The sequence below is a fragment of the Mustela nivalis genome (genome assembly GCF_964662115.1).
Source record: "Mustela nivalis genome assembly, chromosome: 6".
Classification (NCBI taxonomy): Eukaryota; Metazoa; Chordata; class Mammalia; order Carnivora; family Mustelidae; genus Mustela; species Mustela nivalis.
This window is the reverse complement of record NC_139025.1, coordinates 149255706-149275569: the sequence shown is the minus strand read 5'-3', so window position 1 is coordinate 149275569 and position 19864 is coordinate 149255706. Positions and strand designations below refer to the sequence as shown.

The 19864-nt window shown below is 53.4% G+C and overlaps 1 protein-coding gene across 11 annotated transcripts in view; it reads left to right on the top strand.

Moving 5' to 3' along the window:
- NTRK3 (neurotrophic receptor tyrosine kinase 3) overlaps positions 1–19864 on the top strand; it is a 381734-nt gene that overhangs the window by 71749 nt on the left and 290121 nt on the right. For all 11 annotated transcript variants that reach the window (XM_082736044.1, XM_082736045.1, XM_082736043.1 and 8 more), the window contains 2 exons: positions 3708–3782; positions 4452–4523. In XM_082736044.1, coding sequence (XP_082592170.1) covers positions 3708–3782; positions 4452–4523 — 147 coding nt within the window. The remainder of the gene's footprint in view (positions 1–3707; positions 3783–4451; positions 4524–19864) is intronic.

The following is a 19864-nucleotide window of genomic DNA, read 5'->3' as shown; positions in this document are numbered from 1 at the left end:
CTGTCTGAGAGGTGACTCAGGTGGGGTGCTTCAGTCAGGATGGGAGCCTCCTCTCTGCTGCCGCCCCTCACTGTTCCCGGGGAAAGCACGCAGACTGAGAACAAGGGTGCAGATCCCCGTGGGGCCGCGCTCTGTGCCCGAGCAGACGAACGCAGAATTCGGCAGCCCCACACGGACCTGAGTTCCCGGCTTGGCTCTGAGCTCCTTCTCTCCCACGGCGAGATGGGTTCCTCCCCGCACAGCCTGTGGTCCTGGAATGGGGGTGACCAGCAACTGCCCCTCACAGGGTTCAAGTGTCAAACCTTCCTCTAAACAATGATCATCATCGATTGCTTTTGAACTGACAACATTAAGTGCTCAGGGAAAACAGCCCCGGCATCCAGAAAAGCACAATAGAAGGAGAAGCCACATACTAGAGGTCAAGGTAACTACTGTTTACCACGAACAAAGGCAAACCAAACCTAGGGTCAGATTTATCCCATTATGTTTTTAGAGCCTGCCTTCCCCACTTAAACCTGTAGTACACAGCAGCCCACCGAGCTCTCACAGCTGACCCCCAGGGCTGGTACCGAGGCATCACTCGGTGAGTCACCAGCGGACTTGGCAGGTGCCCCGCCGATGTCATCAGCAAATGACAGGCTGCACCTTCGCCTCAGAAGCCGTCCTGGGCTGCCGGCTGTGCGTTCCCCGAACCTGTTCCTCGTTTCTGCCCGAGCAGTTTTCCTGGAGGTCATGAATGACAGACTTACTGCCCCTCCACGCGCCTGCCACATGGAGTTTTTATCAATGATTGCTGAGAAATGACAACTTCCAGCAGAACCGCGATGCCATTTTTAGCTCGAAAACTGAGAAAAGACTGCTCAGTTTCTGCAAAGCACAGGGTTAAAAATAACCGTCCCGGCTCGCGCTCCCTGAGGACTTACTATGTGTCCCGAGCTGCCGTTCTGTCCGGGCTTTTTAACGGGGCCTTTCCAGTCTCGCGTCACTCTTACCCGGGGCGGGGGGGGGGGGTGGTATTTTATTAGCCCATCTGACGGATGAGGAAACTGAGGCATAGACAGGTGATGTTCCCTGGACAGGGTCACACGTGGACAAAGGTAGCGACGGGGCCAGGATATGCGTCCGGGCAGCCTGGCTGGAGGCAGGGGGGTAGGGAGCCCGGCTGGCAAGTTTCTTCTATAGAAGGCGGGTTTCTGCCTCGCTGCCTCAGCTCAGCTCCGTTCTTGTACAACAAGAGCAGCTACAGACCAGTCGCTGAATGGATATGAACACTGAAATTTAAATTTCATATAATTTCGCATGTCACAAATTAGGATTCTGCTTTTGATTTTTTTTTAAATGTACGAACTATTCTTAGCCCTCAGGCTGTACAAAGACAGGTGGTGGACTGGATTTGGCCTGCAGAATGTAGCTTGTCGACCGGGCTCGGGAGAGCCCAGGCTCTTCCCCGCGCCATGGCACGGCGGCTGTGCAAAGGCTCCGCCCCCCCCGCCCCCGTGCGGGGAGCCTCAGACCCGACAGCGGAGGCAGGGGCCCAGGTCTCTTGACCAGGGAGCCTTTTGCACCAAAGAGTTCATTCATTGTCCAGCTGCGTCTCCGAGTGAGCCTACGTCGGACAGGCCGGCGTGGGGCCCTCAGGACGCGACGGCTAAAAAACGGTAAATCGATACAATACACCAATGATTGACAACTCGGCCATAAATATAAACACGTTTAGGGGCCTCTGATGGGGGCAAAGGAAAACAGTTTCATTTACTTCAACAACTGATCCACAGCTGCTTGTCGGAAGCAGATCCTAGTCTGGGGCCGGGCTCCTGGGAATGAACGGTCGCCTGTAGGAATAGCATCATTCACTTGGTGGTTGGCCCGGACCGCTGGCCCAGTGAACACACGTTGGGGGCACTGGCGCAGGTCATTTTACTCCTCCTCGTATTCCTTGTCACCTGACGTGGTGCCAGGGGCCCTGCCCTGGCAGGACCAGACCGAGCAAACCGCCCTGGGGCTGAGAGGCTTCCAGGGAGAAGACTTTGGTCTTGGAATTCAGTCCCGACCCGGCCACCTGGTCCCTGTCCCCAGCAGATGCCAGTGTGTCTGGCTGCTCAGCGGGGGCCCCGAGAGAATGCGGTACGAAACGGGTTCTCCACATACCTTGTCACTGTGTTGCTTTGAACTGCTTCCAGGGGCCCTGGCCACCGCCACTCCGCTGCCTTTCTGGCTCCGGCTTCCCTCGGTGGCAGATGGAAGAGCCGCGGGTGTGGTGGGGCCGAGGAGGGGGTGTCTGGGGAAGGCGGCTGCCGCTTCTCTGGCCTCAGTGTGCCTCTGGCTGCGTGGCAGGGTGGCTGAAGAGGGTACTTTGACATCCGTGGGGAGCGACCACCGGTGATGGGAGCGTCGGGTCCCGGGAGGGCACGGTGGGCAGCAGAGGGCCTTCTCCTGAGGCCCTGGGAGCTCCGCGGGATAGAGATGGGGAAGAGTGGTAACGTCTCCCAGAGCTCTGGAGTTGGGAAGGGCCTTAACAGATCAGTGGCCGGATAGTTCTCAACCTGGGGACCCTAAAAGCTATAATGGAGGTTGTTTTGTCTCTGGCATTTTGTCAATATCCCCCCCCCCCAAAATTAATAAATAAAAGCAGTAATCAAACCTAGGACAAGTCAGCTCCTCTGCTTATAGAACTTTCAAGTTCCTTTGCTTTGAGCCAGACCTGATTATCCGCTGGGAGAGTTAGTGCTGGTTTAATATCTGTTGATAAAAAGCTCTGGTGAATGGTGATTTATATCTTCGATCAATAAATCCTAGAAGAGAAATTAATTATTACTTAATAAATGTATCGTGTGCCTACTTGACACCAGCCTCCTTAAACAGGAGGCGTCTTGGGAGAAAGCTCTAAACAGAGACCTTGTGACGGGGAAGGAGAGAAGATGCTGATCTAGTGAAACCCTCTCCCTTTGCAAACAAAGACACAAGGGGCTCAGAGAGGTCAGAGCTCTCGCTCAAAGCCTCTGCGATTTGGGTCCCAGAGTTGAAGCCGGAGCTGGGCTCCTAGGTCTCACCTTGCTTCTGTGACACCGTAGTGCCTCTCTGGTCCCCAACCAGCCCCCTCCTTTCTGGACTTGGATCTGCCCAATCAAGTTATCCGTGTTCTTGAACTCCAGGTGGGTTGGGCTGTGGTCACCCGAACCAGGCGGTCAGTGTCTGGACCCTGGGGGTCTCTGAAGTGGGTGTGTGCTCCTTCTGAGCTTTTTCACTCAAAAACCATACCCACCGGCAAGCTACCCTCCCGCTCTCCCTTTTCAAACCCACATCATTTGTGTTGCCTTCCTGGACTGCTGAGAAAACGAGCTGTCCTTAGGAAGTCCACAAAAGGAAAACACGAGCGAGCGGAAGGAAGCTGAGTTGTGAAGACCAAAGGGGAACCTGGGTTTCGAGTCTTTAAAAAAGGACAGCTTTCTGGAGCAGAGAGGGGGACATTAAATGTGGTCCCCGGGCCAGGTGCTCTGGGTCTCATGCCAATTGCCCCAGGTGGGTGGTATATAAGGTCCCTTGGGGAGGGAGAAACAGAGGCTCGGGGACACTTGGCCATGTCGCAGAAGGCCTGGCTTGCACGTGGGTGATCCAGGATTCGAACCCAGGTCTCTCTGGCTGCAGAGACAGTACCTTTCCTGTGGACCCTGGCTGGCCTGAACCCTGTCTTTCCTCCTCCCCTGCAGACACATAGAGAACTGGCGAGGTTTGCACACGCTGAATGCCGTGGACATGGAGCTCTACACCGGCCTCCAAAAGCTGTGAGTGCACCGGGCCACGGGAGAGGCCACGGGTGGTGGGTGGGGGAGCGCCCACTGCCCCTTGGCTGCCCTGGGCACTTCCCTCCTCCGTTCCTTTCTTAGTAGAGCTGGTACCACCCACTTAGGGACTGCCCGGGGCTTCCAAGGCCGCCCCTTCACTCTCCCGCATTTCCCATCAGCCCAGAAGACTGGAGGCTGTGTGGTCCCACCTGCAGTTAGGGATTCGGGGCAGGACCTGAACCCAGGCCTCTCGGCTAGTGATCTCACCTCAACCCCCTGGTTGACGAATGGCCCCCGTAGCCTGCAAAATCCCCCAGCCCACTCCTCCTCCTTTGGGATTTCAGCGCTAGTGGTCGTGGGGGGCTTGGGGAGGGGGGAGGCAGTGGAGGCTGCAGCCCTGTAGCCGCTGGGCCCGATTCTTGAGCAGGAGCCCTGTTACCAGGATCGGGAGAGGACAGCTGCCAGCTCATCCCAAACCCTCACCCAGGTCCCCGTGGGGGTGAGCCCAGATGCCGTCTGGGGGACGCCCCGCGATACTGATGATGGGGAATTGCGTTCAGTTCACCGGCCCGGCTGGCGGCCCATGACCTCCTGTGAGCCTCAGCCCGGAGCAGATGTCCCTCAGCTCCGGAAGCCCTGCTGACCCTGTTTCTCTCTCTCTCTCTCCAGGACCATCAAGAACTCAGGACTTCGGAGCATCCAGCCCAGGGCCTTTGCCAAGAACCCCCACTTGCGCTACATGTGAGTAGAGCTGGGTCCTGGGCTTCAGGGATGTGGGGGGCACACAGCAGGGAGGGCGCTGGGCCATGGAGCCAGCTGGCCACCTGGGGTCTATGCTGGCTTCATCTCTGTGTGCCGAGGCCTCAGACTTTGCGTCTTAAAAATGAGTGTTTGGGATTCGAGCATCTGTAAGGTTCCTGTCAGAAGGACGAGCCTAAACCAGGGCTTAGAGCCTCCTGACTCCTAGGGTTGTTCACTTTTCATTCGCGATTTTATGGGAATGTTAGTGATGAGAAATCCCTCTCGTCCGGGATATGAACGCTACACCTCTGAGACCATTTTGGGGGCCCAAAGTGTGTGTCTGGGTGCCGCTGTTTGTTGGGCACGGTTGGCAGAAGAAGGTAGGCCGGGCCGGACCAAGCGCCATGTCTGAGTAGGTTCTGGGTTCACTGGAGAGCGGCTCCAAAAATGGAGACCCCCGTACCTGAGGTCACACAGATTTGTTTGGGCCAGATTCCAGGCCACGGGGCTCCGGGTAGGATTCTTGTCTGCACCTCTCTCCCCTACCCACTTCCCCTCCCTTCCATGTCTGATGGCGGAGGGGCCTCCTCAGGGTCGCACCTTTGGGGGCAGACTCACATGAGCCCGCTGCTTTCTCTCCAGGCCTTGTTCTCTGTGAGGACTCTGAGGTTCAGTGGGAGCACGGCCATGTCCTGGGGAGAAGGTGGGCTTGAGAGGAAGCCGGGGGAGCTGGTCAGGGGAACGTCGACCCGCTGTGCTTGCTTTCTGGTCACCCCTCCCTCCAGGATGGTGGCCATCTTGGACATCCCCTGGGCACCTTCCCTGAGAGAGGAGAGATTCTGCAGGGACCAGGTGGGGAGGGAGGCGGCGTCTGTTGTATTTGGGGTGAAAAAAATGGAGCAATGATGTGCCGGTGAGTCTTTCCTCTGTCCGTGTGACCGTTGTTCCGGCTGAGGCGCTCGGCCTTCGCCGTCGGAAGGACAGCCCACTGGATGGGCCTCTCCTGTGAAGACGCGGAGCCCCCCAGGAAAGCTCTCGGAAAGTAGCGGCAGGGGAGGGCGAGAGAGAAGGGCTTCTGGAGGACTGTGGTGGGAGGAGTGGTTCTTCTTACGGGTCCTGGCCTCACCCGCTGGTCTCTGTGTGCTTTCTCAGGCTCAGTGCTCGGTGTGTGTGTGGGTTTGTGTGTGTGCACGCGCGCGTGTGTGTATCTATCCGTATGGCCCCCTTCTTGGTGCTACACCTCCTTTCCTCCGTCTGGAAATGGCACACGCGGAAGGCCCTCGCCCAGGGCCCGAAGTCTCCGCTTCAGTCTTCCCTCCCAACTGTGTCATGCAGCGGTCGCCCCCGTCTCCGCGAGGCAAGCCTCTGTGGTGAGTGTGTCTCCATGTGTGTGTGCTCTGCAGCGGGAGGCGTGGCTGGGACCAGAGGAGGGCCTTGGACCAGATGTTCCAGGTGTTTATTTTACGGGGGATTTGAATTTCAATGTAAAATACCCCGGGGGAAGACTCTTCTGACCTCTGAGGAGTCTTTATTTTCGCGCTGACTCCTACGGAGTTCACAGAGCTAAGCGCCCTTGGCCCGTCAGGTGGGGGCAGTGGAGTCTGGGGACCACATGTCCCCTGCGGAAGGGGCAGCCCGCTGACCGCTGCTAGGTGGACGTGGGGCCTCCTGCTGCCAGACTTACTGTTCTTTCAAGAAGAGCTAAAGGTCTGGGGAAACCCCTCAAGTTTTAAATGCTGGCAATGAAAAACAAAGCCCTTCAACCCCATGGGCCAAATGAAACGGCTGCTATGGCAGAATAGGACACACGGAAGGCCCGTTTGTGGGCTAGGGTCATGGGGGAGAGAGGCTGTCAGATGGGAGAAGCTTTGTCCCCATGGCTCAAGGACAGTGGCTGCATGCTCGTGTCCTAGAGGCTTACAGGGCACTGTGTTACCCGCCGCTCTTGAGGAAGTCGAGGGGACTTTGAGATCCGTCCTGTTTCTTTGGGTGGCAGAAGTGGGAGCAGGGGTACATCTTGGGTTACAGGTGTTTCTGAAATGGAATGTCCTGGAACATTTCCTTGACTTACCCTTGAAGTCCTAGAAGAAGGCTGTGACCCACATCTCTTTGGGGATGATCCGAGGTCTGGGGGTGGTGGCAGTGACAGGCTGCTGGGGCTTTGCAAGATTCTCAAGGTTTAGGGGACCGAGGGGGTCTGGTTGGAGTAGTTTTGTTCATGGCTGTGAACCTGCCCGTGACCTCAGGCCCTGTCTTCTCCCGGAAGCATGGGCCAGCTTTTGCCAAAGTAGCTGCTGTTGGCAAGAAGGACAGTTTACTGGGGGTTGCTGGGGGGAAGGGGGTTGAGAGAAGGGGGGTGGGGTTATGGACATTGGGGAAGGTATGTGCTTTGGTGAGTGCTGTGAAGTGTGTAAACTGGGCGATTCACAGACCTGTACCCCTGGGGATAAAAATATATTATATGTTTATTAAAAAAAAAAAAAAAAAAAAAGGAAGGACGGTTTACTATCCATCTACCCCCAGTTTGGGCCTGGCTGTACATCGGGGGCCATTAGGATGCTCAGCTTGGAAGGAGAAATTCAGCACCTGTCCAGGGGCTCCCCTAGGCTCCGTGGGGTTTCCAGGGGGAGCCTGAGGGTCACAGAGGAGCGAAGGGGTCAAGGGGTAAGCACTGGCTTCATCGATGGGTTTATTTAGGAACTTCTCCCGCTTAACGAAGACACGCCCCCAATCCCAACCGAGTGAATTTCCCGGCAGCGTCAGGACATCTTTCTCCTGGCAAATGGGCCAGGTTTCTCTGCTCTCTCTCAGCCTCTTCTATTTCTGTCCTCTAAATGCGGTTACGAGTCTTCAGGCCCCAGCTGAGCAATCACAAGATGATCACTTACTCCAACACTAATTGCCAAGCCCTGGCTTGGCGGCTTTTTCGTTTTTCGTTTCCTTTTTTTTTTTTTTTTTTTAGGGTGATGGCAGAGAAGGCTTTTCTTGTCCCCTCTGTACAGAATAAGAAGCAGGAAGTGAAATCATCACCCGCTGTACTGGTGTCAGGTTGTCCGGATTGTTCTGATTGGCTCGGACTGTTCCCCCCACTTCTAAGCTGCTCTCCCATTACTCATGCCAGCTTCCTCCTCGGGCCAGAAAAGGAGCCAGTGACGTTAGGGCCAAGTTGTCCATCACGAAAGAGGCCGGGGACGAGGGCTCTTGTGTCCATCTTCAAAGTTTTTGAGCGACGGACCCATCTTCTCTTGGCTGCTCTGGTGTTCTCTGTGCTTTACTGAGCGTGAGGAAGAGAAGTTTTGATTCATCCACAGCAAGGGAGAGCCTGTCTGAGAGACTGGAATCTCCTTGACCTTTAGATCCTTTCTTTGATCTTCCAGATTTTTGGATTAAGGATTCTTAAGGAGAAGAATGTTCCAAGCGGATAATTGGAATCTCTATTTGCCAATCTGCAAAATGGGTGCCATAAGGGGGCTCCCTTTGCGGAGGGGACGTGGGGAAGATCACATGATCGGAGGCAGATACGGCTCTTAGCCCAGTGCCCAGTAAATGGGCAGCGTTCAGAAATGGCAGTCGCTAATGATGATGGTAACTATCGTTGCTATTTGTGTGGATGATAATAGAACCAAAGATGGGGGGACCAGTGGGCCTGGATGCTCATTCTGATCGTGACTTTATTCTGGAAGAATCATAGACCTGTTCTGCTGAGCTGCCCACCTCTCCGGCCTCTGGAATACTTCTCCCTGCCGTCTCTCATGTCTTCCTTCCTTGACTACCAAGAAGCGAACCCCGACGGATTCGCTCTTCTCTCCACTCAGTCCCCTTGCTCTAGAACCCTTCACGACAACGCAAGTTTCAGAAAGGACCCAAACAGTTCAGCCGACGAGCTTACCCTTTGTTTCCATCTGATTGGAGAGCTGAAGCTGGATTGTTTGCCGAATTTCCCAGCCCCACCTCTGCAGCTGGCTCATCTCTTTCCTTTCAGGGTTGGTTTTCTGTGGTGTTGGCTCACACGTGGGCCGGATCTCCACAGTCTGGGGTCCCCATAGGCAGAATGGCACAGACAACTCTCTGTGAACTACGCCAGCATGGCGGCATGGTCTTTCCTCTGTAGAGCATGTCAGGGTTTTCCGAGTGCTTTCACATATATTGTCTCCTTCCGATCCCGTTACCATCCTGGTGGGGGAGTGTAGGAGGCAGCCCAGGAGGCAGGTCCAGAGATGCTCTGACTTGTAAGTCGTAGAAGTAGAACTTCCAGGAATCTTCCCACCATACCTCATGGACCAGAAGACACAGTATTTTCCACTGAAGCAATTAAAACTTTTTTTTTATTATTATGGTTAGAAAATTGCATGAAAAATGCCGGTATCAAGGCCCAGGTGGCTCAGTCAGTGAAGAGTCCGACTCTTGATTTCGAGCTCAAGTCATGATCTCAGGGTCGTGAGATCGAGCCCAGCATCAGGCTCTGTGCTCAGCACGGAGTCTGCTTCAGATTCTCTCCCCCCTCCCTTCTTCTGCCCCTCCTGCCTCTAAATAAATAAAGAAAGAAAATCTAAAAAATGCTGGTATCAGGAGAGAAGAAGGAAAGTCTAGTGTTGATTGAGAACTTACTCTGTGCCAAGGCCTGTGGCTGGTGTTTTTATAAACATCTCTCGGTAATTCTAGGTTAGGGTTCCTCCATCCCCATTCCATAGATGGGAATATTGAGGCTCAGAAATCCTAACTGGCTTCCCCCAAGTTCACATAGCAGTTAGTGGAACAGCCAGGACCTGGGCTCTCATCCCTTGGCCTCTGAAGCCAGTGCACTGTTCTACAGTCCACATGTGTTTGTCCCTGTCTCTCTAGTTCTCCAACAAGAACTTCTTATGGGAGGGTTGGGAGTCTTTAAAGTTTTATTAGAGCCGCTGTTTCCCCTGGGAATTTAGCGCCATCCATCCTCAAAGACCGCTCTTGAGAAAGCTCTGTTTAGTTTCTTCTCCCATTCAGGTCAAATCCTATAACAACAGTTACGTTACAATCCGAGTATCTTTATCATAAAAGATTCTCCGCATTTGCCTATGGCGTGCTCATTTCCAAGAATATGCAGTGTGAGATTCCAGCAAGCCATAAGAATTTTTATTTAATCCCTTGGAGTTGTTGTGGTCAGATTTCTCTTGCATTCCATTTCTTGCTTTTTCTCCCAGAGCTCTGGACGCCACACTGTTACTCTTCTCGGTAGCGAGCAGAGGTACGCTCATCTCCGGCTTGTGAGAGCCAGCCAGAGCTGACCTGTGTGGGAGTGTGATGGGGGCAGCAGGGGGAGAGTATCCTGATTTGAGCATGATTGTGTCCACTGTGTTATGCTCACAAGGAGAGAAAGTCAGTAACCCTGCGCGGGCAGATAAGAGGAAGTAGCTGAGCCTTTACCATTGCAGGACTCGGCTGAGAAGGCAATACTTTCCTCTTGAGGTTATGGGGTTGGAAGCATGATGATGCTGCTTTATTATGTCTTGTAAATCACTGAGTGCTTTTTCTCCTTGAGATCACCCCCCATTCTGGGATGTAAGACAATGGGTAGATATGAGTAGATATTTTATCTACTAAAGGTGGAGCTTTGCCTCTCTGCCTGCCCCTTCCCTCGGCATTGAGACTTTCTGCCAAGTCCTGAAGGGATTGGTGAGTGGCACACTTGTCCCCTCACTGCTTCCCCACATGGGCCCTTCCGCCTTTATTCCACATGGAGGACTTAGCCACTGAGCACCGTGTAGTTAACAGTCAACGTGGGCTTGGGTGATAGAAAGGCCAGGTTTCGCATCTCGGATCCTCTACGTCTTAGTGTGATAAGTTTCCCCATCTTACTTAGGCAAAATACCGAACCTCCATGAGTTTTGAAGGGACCGTAAGAGCTCCTACTTCAGGGGATTGTCCTGAGCCTCCACAAAGACGATGCTTAGAAAGTGCCGAGGACAGCGCTTTATGGAAGACTCCGTATATTTTTTCTCCTATTAATGACTTCTTCCCTGCTCTTTGGTTTCTGAGTCCCCAGAATTGTAGGGAATTAAAGCCAGAAGGGCTCTAGAGCTAACCTCCCCAAATTTATATTCCTGTCCCTGCCCCCATCCCTGCCTTTTAGAGTCATATGCTAAAACACCGCCTTTTTTATTTTTTAAGTTTATTTTATGTATTTATTTGACAGACAAAGATCACAAGTAGGCAGTGGCGGGGGTGGGGGAGGGAAGCAGGCTCCCCGCTGAGCAGAGAGCCCGATGCGGGACTCGATCCCAGGACCCCGGGATCATGACCTGAGCCAAAGGCAGAGGCTTATCCCACTGAGCCACCCAGGCGCCCTGTTGGTTGTTTTTGTAAGTGGTACCATCCACCAGATCACTCATGCCAAACCCTTACAAGCCGTCTTCACCTTTTCTCTTCCCTCTGTCTGCCTTCCTCCTTCCTTCCATCAGTTAATTCAGAACCATCGGATATCTCGTACCCACTGCGTCTCTTGTCCCTTCCCCCACCACACGCTGTCTTGGTCCTGGCCACCAGCTTGTCTTCTGGCTCTGGCTTTCTTAACATTTTGTCCTCTGCCTTTCGTCCCCTACCTGTCATTCCCAACGTCATCGCCAGAGTGGTATTTTAAACACATAAATCCGATCGTGCCACTCTGCTGCTCGAAGCCCTCCAATCGGATCTCCCGTTACTTACAGTAAAAGCGAAACCCCTCGCCGCGGCCCCATACTCAGGCAGCTTGGGTTTTCACCTTTCTGTCTCCTGTCCCGGCGCTTTCCCCCTTGCTCTCCGCTCTAGGCTTATGACCCCTCTTTCAGTTCCTTGAATGTGCCACACTCATCCTTCCCCTTGGAGGTTTTTACTTGCTGGTCTGCTGGACCCAGTTCTCCGCGTGTTGGCTCCTTCTCGTGGTTCTCTCTGATGGGACTGTCTTTTTAGCAAGGCCTGGCTGACCACCCGGCCTCAGTGGCCTTGCTTCTCCTCATGCAGCTGTCACCCAGTTGCACCATGTGGCTGAACAGTGTCCCCGGCCCTTGTTACTGTGGATTGTCTGGAATTATCTCCTTCACGTCTTTGTGTGATTGTCCGTACCCTGTCCCGCCCCTAGAATGTCCGTTTCCCAAGAGCGGAGACCTCGTCTTGCTCGCCGCTGTAGCCCCGCACAGAGAGTGATGCCTGTCCCGTGCGAGTGGTCCGCAGTCATTTGTCGGCCATCTGTTGGCTAGTCGGCCTTGGTCATTCTGTGGGTGAGAGGATGGATTTCTAGAGGACAGAAGAATCCTGACCAAGTCTGCTGAGCCAGCACTAGAACTCAGGTCTTGGTCCTGTTAGTTTGACCTTTTTTCCACTGTATTGTCCTGTTGACTGTTCTTGGGTCCTGTCCGACCAGGCTCTGTGCACGGCCTGAGTGTGCCTGGGTGGTGGCTAGGAGAGGAGGGGTTCTGAAGTTCAGGTTCACACGAGTGTGGGCAGTGGCTTGAACCTGCATGGCTGTCATTGGTCACAGGTGCCCTTGGGCTCTCAGCGGAGTGATGCTCTCAGCATCAACTTTGCTCTTCCTCTGCATTGTTCTCTGACCTTGGATGAGCTGCTTAGCCCACCTGGTCTGTTTCTACATCTATAAACTGAGGTGGTGTTATAAATGGCCCAGACCCAGCCTCAGCATTTTGGGAAATTCTTGAAAGAAAGGTGGCACCTGGGGTCACTGAGGGGCAGGACCAGGGGAAAGTGCTGGTCAACTTATTTTGGCCTTCCCCTCCCCGCCGCCTCCCTGCCGGGGCAGGCATTTCAGTTCCACGGGCTCAGCATCCACAAAGCACTACCTCCAGGCCGGGCATTGGTCTGTGCACTTTATACGCATTTTACCTTCCTAATAGCAGGTGAACAAGGTTTGCTGTCTCCGTTTTACAGATGGGGAATGTAAGGCAGAGTGGTTACTGACTCGCCTGAGTTTACGTGGCTCCTCAGTGGGAGAGACTGAGTCCAGCCGTAGTGAGCTGCCTCCGGAGCCCCAGACCCCGTCCACCCTCGCACCCCTCGGCTGTGGCCCCCACAGGTCCAGCCTGGGCTGGCGTCAGGTCTCCAGAACCAGCTGGAAGGTGGCACTTCTCAGAATGGGGGCTCCACTGGGAGAAGGACCGTGGGAGAATACGAAAGGGGTGCCTGAAACCAAGTCCCCTCTATACCCAGTTGCCAGCAGGGTCTAGGCAGGTGGGCAGGGCCTGGGCTGGCCCTCGGGGCCGTCAGCCAGAGGGTCACATGGAGTGGGTGTCCAGTGAAGAGAAGGGAGCCTGGTTGATTGAACAGGTTGGGATGAACCCAAGCTTACAACGTATGCCTGCCGGAGTAGCCGGCTTTCCATCTGACTGTTCCCAGAGAGCATGTGGCAAACTTGTCTGGCCCCCGGCCTGGCTGTCATTGGCCCTGGGCCCCCAGAAAAGACGGTGTTTGTGGGTGGCAGAGCCCACTACCTAGTCTGGGGGTGGGAGTGGAGGGGTATGCACCAGATTCGATGAGCTCTAAGGTCCTGCCTTACCAGCTCATAATTTGGTGCTGAGGAGGGTGTAGCTTCAACCCCTGTCGTCTCCTTGTGCCATGGAGTGCTGTTACTTCTGTAGGTCTCTTGGGTCTTCCTCCCAAAGTCCGACCTGGGCAGCATCTGAGGACACCACCCAGGGCCTTTGTTATTCCCTCTTTCAAATGGGTGCTTCTTGCTTCTGTTGAACCCTGATGGGTTTTGTATCCTGTAACTCACCAAACTCACCCTAACCCTCACTCACGCATCTGCTGTTTCCCACTTCTAGTCACGTCACACCCTCCGTCTCTGGGTGATGGCCTTTCTGGAACCCTGGAAAGGATTTATATCTTGTTCCCTTAGGAACGGGCAGGTGGCCAGCTTCCTAAATTGAGTTTCTTTTTTCTTGTCCATTTGTGTCTCTCCTGCAGACTCCCTGGGGTCCTGGGATTAAGGATGTGCTCCCTGATAATTTCTTTCTGTTCACTTTGTTTTGTGGACGGCACCCCAATCCACCCAGGGCAGACCCGCCATGACCCAGAAGGTGTGGCCGCGTACCTTGCCGGCCACCCAGAGTGTTTGTGAGGCTGTGTGATTCTCTTCGTCGAAGCAGACCTACATTCAGCACTGAGTCTGTGCTCTTTTTCATTTCAGGTATCTCTAGGATCCGCTGCGCAGAACTTTAAGAGTTTTCTTGTAACCTTGTCAGCTTTCCAAAAGCTCCGTCTAATGCTGAGTAAACACGCTGGTCTCAGTGGCTCCCAGCCTTGGGGATTAGACTGCGCGCCCATATTTTTGCAGGCTTGATTCTTCTTCGTAGATTTCCCCCCCCACACACCCCCACCCCACCCGCCCTCCCCTAAGGCTTCATTACTTTCCATTTGTCCACATCTCTTTTCTCCATTTTTCTTGTTAAGGACAGATTTAGAAAATGAGATTAGTCTCGTGGCTATTTTGGCGTCGTCATTAATTTTCGTCCGTCTTCATTCCTTAGCAGACCGGCAGTCTCGTGTCTCTCTCTCTCTCCCTGGTTTTTTCCCTGATGGGTTTGTGAAAGTCTCTGCCCAGGTTAACCCCTTTGTCTCTTGGGACCTGCTGTGGTCCTCTGCCCTTTCCAGTGGGCTTCTGGGCCTTCCAGCTGGGGTAACTGTTTCAGATTGGAAGGACATTGGGTCCCCCAGAGTGGGGCTCAGCTGCGTGCCGTCCCCAACCAACCTTGTGTCCTAGAGTCCTGTGACGTTCACTCACAGTGGCCCTCCGGGTCATGTGGCATTTTCGTGAGACATGAATTTATTAATTCCCATCAGGAGCATCTGGCCTGGTCCTGGTGCTTCGCAGGCAAAGCGACACAGATGAATTACACTTAGGTCTTTGGATTCAGTGATGTGGCTGGGGACAGGAGAGAGAGGCAGAGGGTTGAGGCTTTACTCTATGGGTAGGAGATGGTGGCTGGAAGGAGCTTGGTGAGGGAATGGGTGGTGAGTTATAGGGTGAGGACATTTCTTGGTAGAGGGAGCCGTGCGCTATGTGCTCAGCGGCCTGGCGGTGTTTGAGGGACCACAGGCCCCCCACACTGACCCTGGAATTGGGCTGGTAGCTGGATCGCCACCACTGTCTTGCCCTGTGCTCCATAAAGGGTTAGAACAAATGGGTTAGGATCTTGCTTCCAGCTCTGCTGTCTTCCAGGTTTGTTCAGTGATCTGAGATGTCTGTCACCAAGGCAGCCGAACTCTGAGGGCTGGTCATGTTAGGGAGAGCCCGAGTGGGGGAGGCATCAGGGCTGCAGGGCAGGACCCCTTCCCTAGGTCCCCATTTTTGGCCAGACGGTTTGTGTCAGAGACCTCCATGCCTCCTTCCAGGGGGAGGTCTGGTGCCTCCCTGGCCCTGCCTCTCTGACACACCAGTGTCCTCACAGCTCTCCCGAGAGTTCCCATTCTCACTCTACTTTGCAACTGGCAAACACATCATTTAAGCATTTCACTCAGAGCCTCCTAGATGCGCCTTTGAGGCTGTTGGGAAGCACCAGAGTCTCTGCCTCAGTTTCCTGGGTGAGCGGGCCATTGTGGCAGGGACCTCAATGGTTCAGTATGCACAGGTCGGGGGCCAACCTTGGGACCCATTCCTGCACTTCTGCACACCTGCCTCCCACTACACGTCCTCCCACGCCCTCTGCCCCTGCTGCACCGACTCCCCTCCACACCGGCAGTGTCCCGGGCCATCTCCCTGCACAGCCCTTGCCTGTCCTGGCCCCTCGCAGGGCAGGCTTTCGTCCGGCCCCCACTCTCTCTAGAGAGCAGCTACTCCTCCTTCCAGGTTCAGCCCAAGGGTCCCCTGACAGCCTTCCGCTCACGACGCCACACCCCGTCCCTTTCCTTTGGTCCCTGTTCTTGTCCTTCCTTTGCGCTTGTCCCAGTAAGCATGCCTTTGAATTTCATCATTATGCTTTTAATGATGTGATGTTTATTGTCCCTACTGTGCTGAGAGCTCCCTGGGGACGGGCCTCTTGCCTCTTGCCTCCACCGCTGGACACCCAGCACACGGCACAGCCCTGGCATTTGGTGCAGGCGTCAGGGGATGGTGGCAGGGACGACTCGAGGCAGGTTGGTTTCCCCTTTGTCATTGGTGAGTCTGATGCCCTGAGGCATTCGGTGCACAGACACAGCCGGGGGCACTAGGAAGTAGGCTTCTGCCTTTGAGAGATGGAACGGTCTCCCCTGCTGCTCGCTGAGCCCATTGCCATATCATGTCAGCGCCTCTGAGCACAGCGTGCCCAACAGTGCCCGCTCCCCAGGGGCGTCCAGGGGGGCTGACTTCCCCACTCACCTATGCCATGCCGTTCTCCAGAAATACAAGGGCCCCTCGGTCTTCTTGCCTTTCCCCACATCTGGGCCTCCCAGCTGTGCCCCCGGGGGCAGGCCGCTCACCTGCGCCCTCGAGGGGCGCCTGGGTGGCTCAGTGAGTTAAGCCGCTGCCTTTGGCTCAGGTCATGATCTCAGGGTCCTGGGATCGAGTCCCACGTCGGGCTCTCTGCTCAGCGGGGAGCCTGCTTCCCTCTATCTCTCTGCCTGCCTCTCTGCCTACTTGTGATCTCTCTCTGTCAAATAAATAAATAAAATCTTAAAAAAAAAAAAAAGAACCTCTGTCGAGGCGGCAAGGGCGGTGTGTGCAAAGAGCAACCGTGGGCTCCTTATTTATTGTGCGGAAAAGAAAACAAATTAAGGCCTTGTAATTATACAGTCGGGCATGTTCTTAAATAAAGCTTAAGCAGTCAGAACTCCGTTTAGAATATTAATAAATGCACTCCCCGGGCCTGATCCCCAGCAGCTTTCTCTCATCGGGTCTTTCCCTCTCCTGCCATCCTTCCCTGCTCCTGTCCCCCCTTGGTCTCTCTCACGGGTGTCAGTCTCTGCTCGGACCTCAGAGACCTCTGGAAAGCCTCGCTCGCTGGCTCTAAGTAGGCATGTGTGAGAGACCGTGTTGGGCTTTTCAGAGAACACCGACAGCATCTATTAGGTGGTTGCATAGGCGGGCCTCGTAGGATTTTCTTGCCTTGCCCCCCTTCCCTCCCTTATTTTGGTGAAGCACCAAGGAGGGGTGTGGGGCGTGGTGTTGTGTCTCAGGGCACAGACACTGGAGTCCCTCCGAACTGGGCTCCATCCCCAGCCTGACTGCCAAGTAGCTGTGGGACCTCAGTCAAGACATCTAATCTTGGGCGCCTGGGTGGCTCATTGTGTTAAGCCTCTGCTTTCGGCTCAGGTCATGATCTCAGGGTCCTGGGATCGAGGCCCGCATCGGGCTCTCTGCTCAGCGGGGAGCTTGCTTTCCCTTCTCTCTCTGCCTGCCTCTCTGCCTACTTGTGATTTCTCTCTGTCAAATAAATGAATAAGATCTCCCCCCACCCCCCAAAAAGACATCTAATCTCTCTGAGCTGGTTCTTGCTCTGGCGCTAAAATCACCCCTTTCCTAGGCTTGTGTTCTGGGACTTGGAAGAGAGAATGTATTTGAAGTCTTGCACATAGTGAGATCCTTACAGATGTTAGGTCTTTCCGTCCACACATCTCTCGATCATATGAGAATTTTGCGGGGTTTCTGTTTTGTTGTCCCAGACTCACACTAATATGCTAGGCACCTGTGAGATTTCCTAAGCCCCTGTGAAATGAGTGGACGTGTCTGTTAGGGGTCCCGCAGGTGGACATGGAGTGGGGGTGGTGGTGTGGTGTGATGTTATGAGAGTGACACGGACACGTGTCTTCTTAGGACTGATGACCAGCTCCCCGAGCAACATGCTTACCCCCAATATGACTATAATGCTTTATGAAGCGCTCTCGAAAGTACCATCTCATTTAACAAGCAGTATTAAGGTGAAGTAGCATCATCCCTATCTTTCTGCTAAGGAAACAGAGAGAGTGAACCACCCAAGGCCACAGAGCTGGAAGTAGTGAAGGCTGGACCAGAATCCCAGGCTCAGACTCCCCGTGCCTTGTCTTTTTTGCTATACTGGGCTGTTCCCTAAGTCACTGCAGACAGCGGAGCGGGGAGGAGCTTCACCTGGTTTCTGGACTTCTGGGTCTTTTTATTTTTTATTTTTTTATTTGTCAGAGAGAGAGCGAGCGAGAGCAAGCACAGGCAGACAGAGTGGAAGGCAGAGTCAGAGGGAGAAGCAGGCTCCCCACGGAGCAAGGAGCCCGATGCGGGACTCGATCCCAGGACGCCGGGATCATGACCTGAGCCGAAGGCAGCTGCTTAACCAACTGAGCCACCCAGGCATCCCTGGACGTCTGGGTCTTGATGCTGCTCTGACACTTTCCACAGATGCATCACCACCGTGATTTTTTTTTTTTTAAGTTACTGTTCTACTACATGGGAGACACATATCAACACTGGCTTTACTGGCAATATTGTGGTATCTGGGTCACTGTCAGAGACTAACTCAAAAGTAGTCTGAAAACATTCAGATATTCTTAGTTTCATGATCTAGGTTAGGTGACCGGATGGAGAATGCTACAGTGGGCCTTGTTAAATGCGGGTGAGTGGTGCTTTGGAAAGGTCTCCCCCTGTGGCCAGCATCGTGGCTTGGGATGGGGAGGAATGGAGACACTAAGGCAGGACTTGGTCCAGATGGAGCTGGAATGTTCAGTCTAGTAGGGAAGAAAGAGTTAGCTTTCTTAGACCAGAGATGCCAGGATGTCGACCATAGCAGGCAGAACAGTTTGTGTATCCTAGGGATGCTGGGGAAGGACATGGTCCTTAAATTGGTTTTTGAAGGAATATGTGCAGCATTATATAGGAAGAGGGAGAAAACTCACGGATTTTGTGTGTGAGTGTGTGTGTGTGTGTGTGTGTGTGTGAGCATTTGCAAGCAAGCCGGGAATGAAGCCAAAAGAAAGAGAGAAGAAATATTTATTGTGTTAAGCTCTCTTCTAAGCACTCTTGCAACAGGGATCCTGTTTGAATGAGTAGTATGCTTCTTGTTTTACAGATGAGGACTCCTGGGCTCAGGGAGGTTATGTAAATTGCCCAAGGTCACACAGCTAAAGATATGGATTCATATCCATAAATGTCTGCTCCAGAACTCATGTTCTTTTCTGTTGTATCAGTGTACAGGGTGGTTTACGTCTCTGAGGGTATTCAGGAGCCCAGCTTTTCCAAAAGGAGTATTGAAAAATTGTTTCTTCTCGGTAGGGAAACTGGTGTCTCCCTACCACCACTTTTGCCTTCCAGCCCTCAGCCTCCATGTTTCTCTCCCTGGGGATTCAGCACCATGGCCAGAGCCGAGGCCGCTTCTCAGAGAGAGGCTCCCTGGTGCTGGCCTCTCCGTTTTCCTTTCTCTGCCATCCTCTTGTTTGCTTGTGGTTCATATGTGCCCTTAAGTGAGAGCCATATGGGGTGAGTGCACATGGGGTGGACAGAACTCTACTAGCCTGCCTGGCGAGATCCAGACCAAAGCAGGAAAGAGCACCCGAGAAGGGTCTGCTCGTTCTCATTCTCTCCTCCCAGGCCCAGGCCAGACGGAAGGAGGATTGTGTTTTATGACTTTGGTTACTCGGAACTGGGGAATCATCTAGAGCCATGACAAGGGAACTGAGCTGGAGGGGGCTTTTTCCTCCAGGGCAGAGCTCCCAGGGTCTCTGATCCAAACAGGCTGTGCTCATCCCTTTATCAAGCCTGTTCTGTTTCTGTTGAATGGGGCCAAAAGCTGGTGGCTCTGCCTTGTGCTTTCTCATAGGAATAGTCACATGGGGACAAAGTGTGGATGCAGTACAGCAGAGCTGATAGAGTTATGGTACTCGTGGGTTTGTCCGTTGTGATGATGTGCCTGCCCTCTTCATTCTTGGAAGGGTTTCACAGAGCCCCCGACTTGAGATCCAGACACGTTCTGGCTTACATGCATGTGTAACGCACACACAAACAACACACACACACACACACACACACATACACACACGTGCTACTATGCTAATGAGGTCATGGATTCTGGAATCAGACACACTGGCTCAGCCCGTTTTAACAGTACCAGCTTTGTGACCTTGAACTAGCTATTTAATCTCTAAGCCATAGATTTTTTTTTAAAAAATCTTTAACATGAGAACAAATCATAACAATAATATGGACCATAAATGGTTTGGGGGGAAGATTCAGTGGACTGATATCTTTAATATCTGATATCTAATATCTTTAGTAATTAGTTCCTAACAAGCACTCAATAAATGTTACTCATTATTTCTGTCCTTAGAAAATTATTTCTGTATCCCAATTTTCTTTAGTTTATTCACATGATTATTGTTAATGATTCTGGAAGAATCCCCATAGCATGGAAAAATGATTAGCAAGTTAATTAATT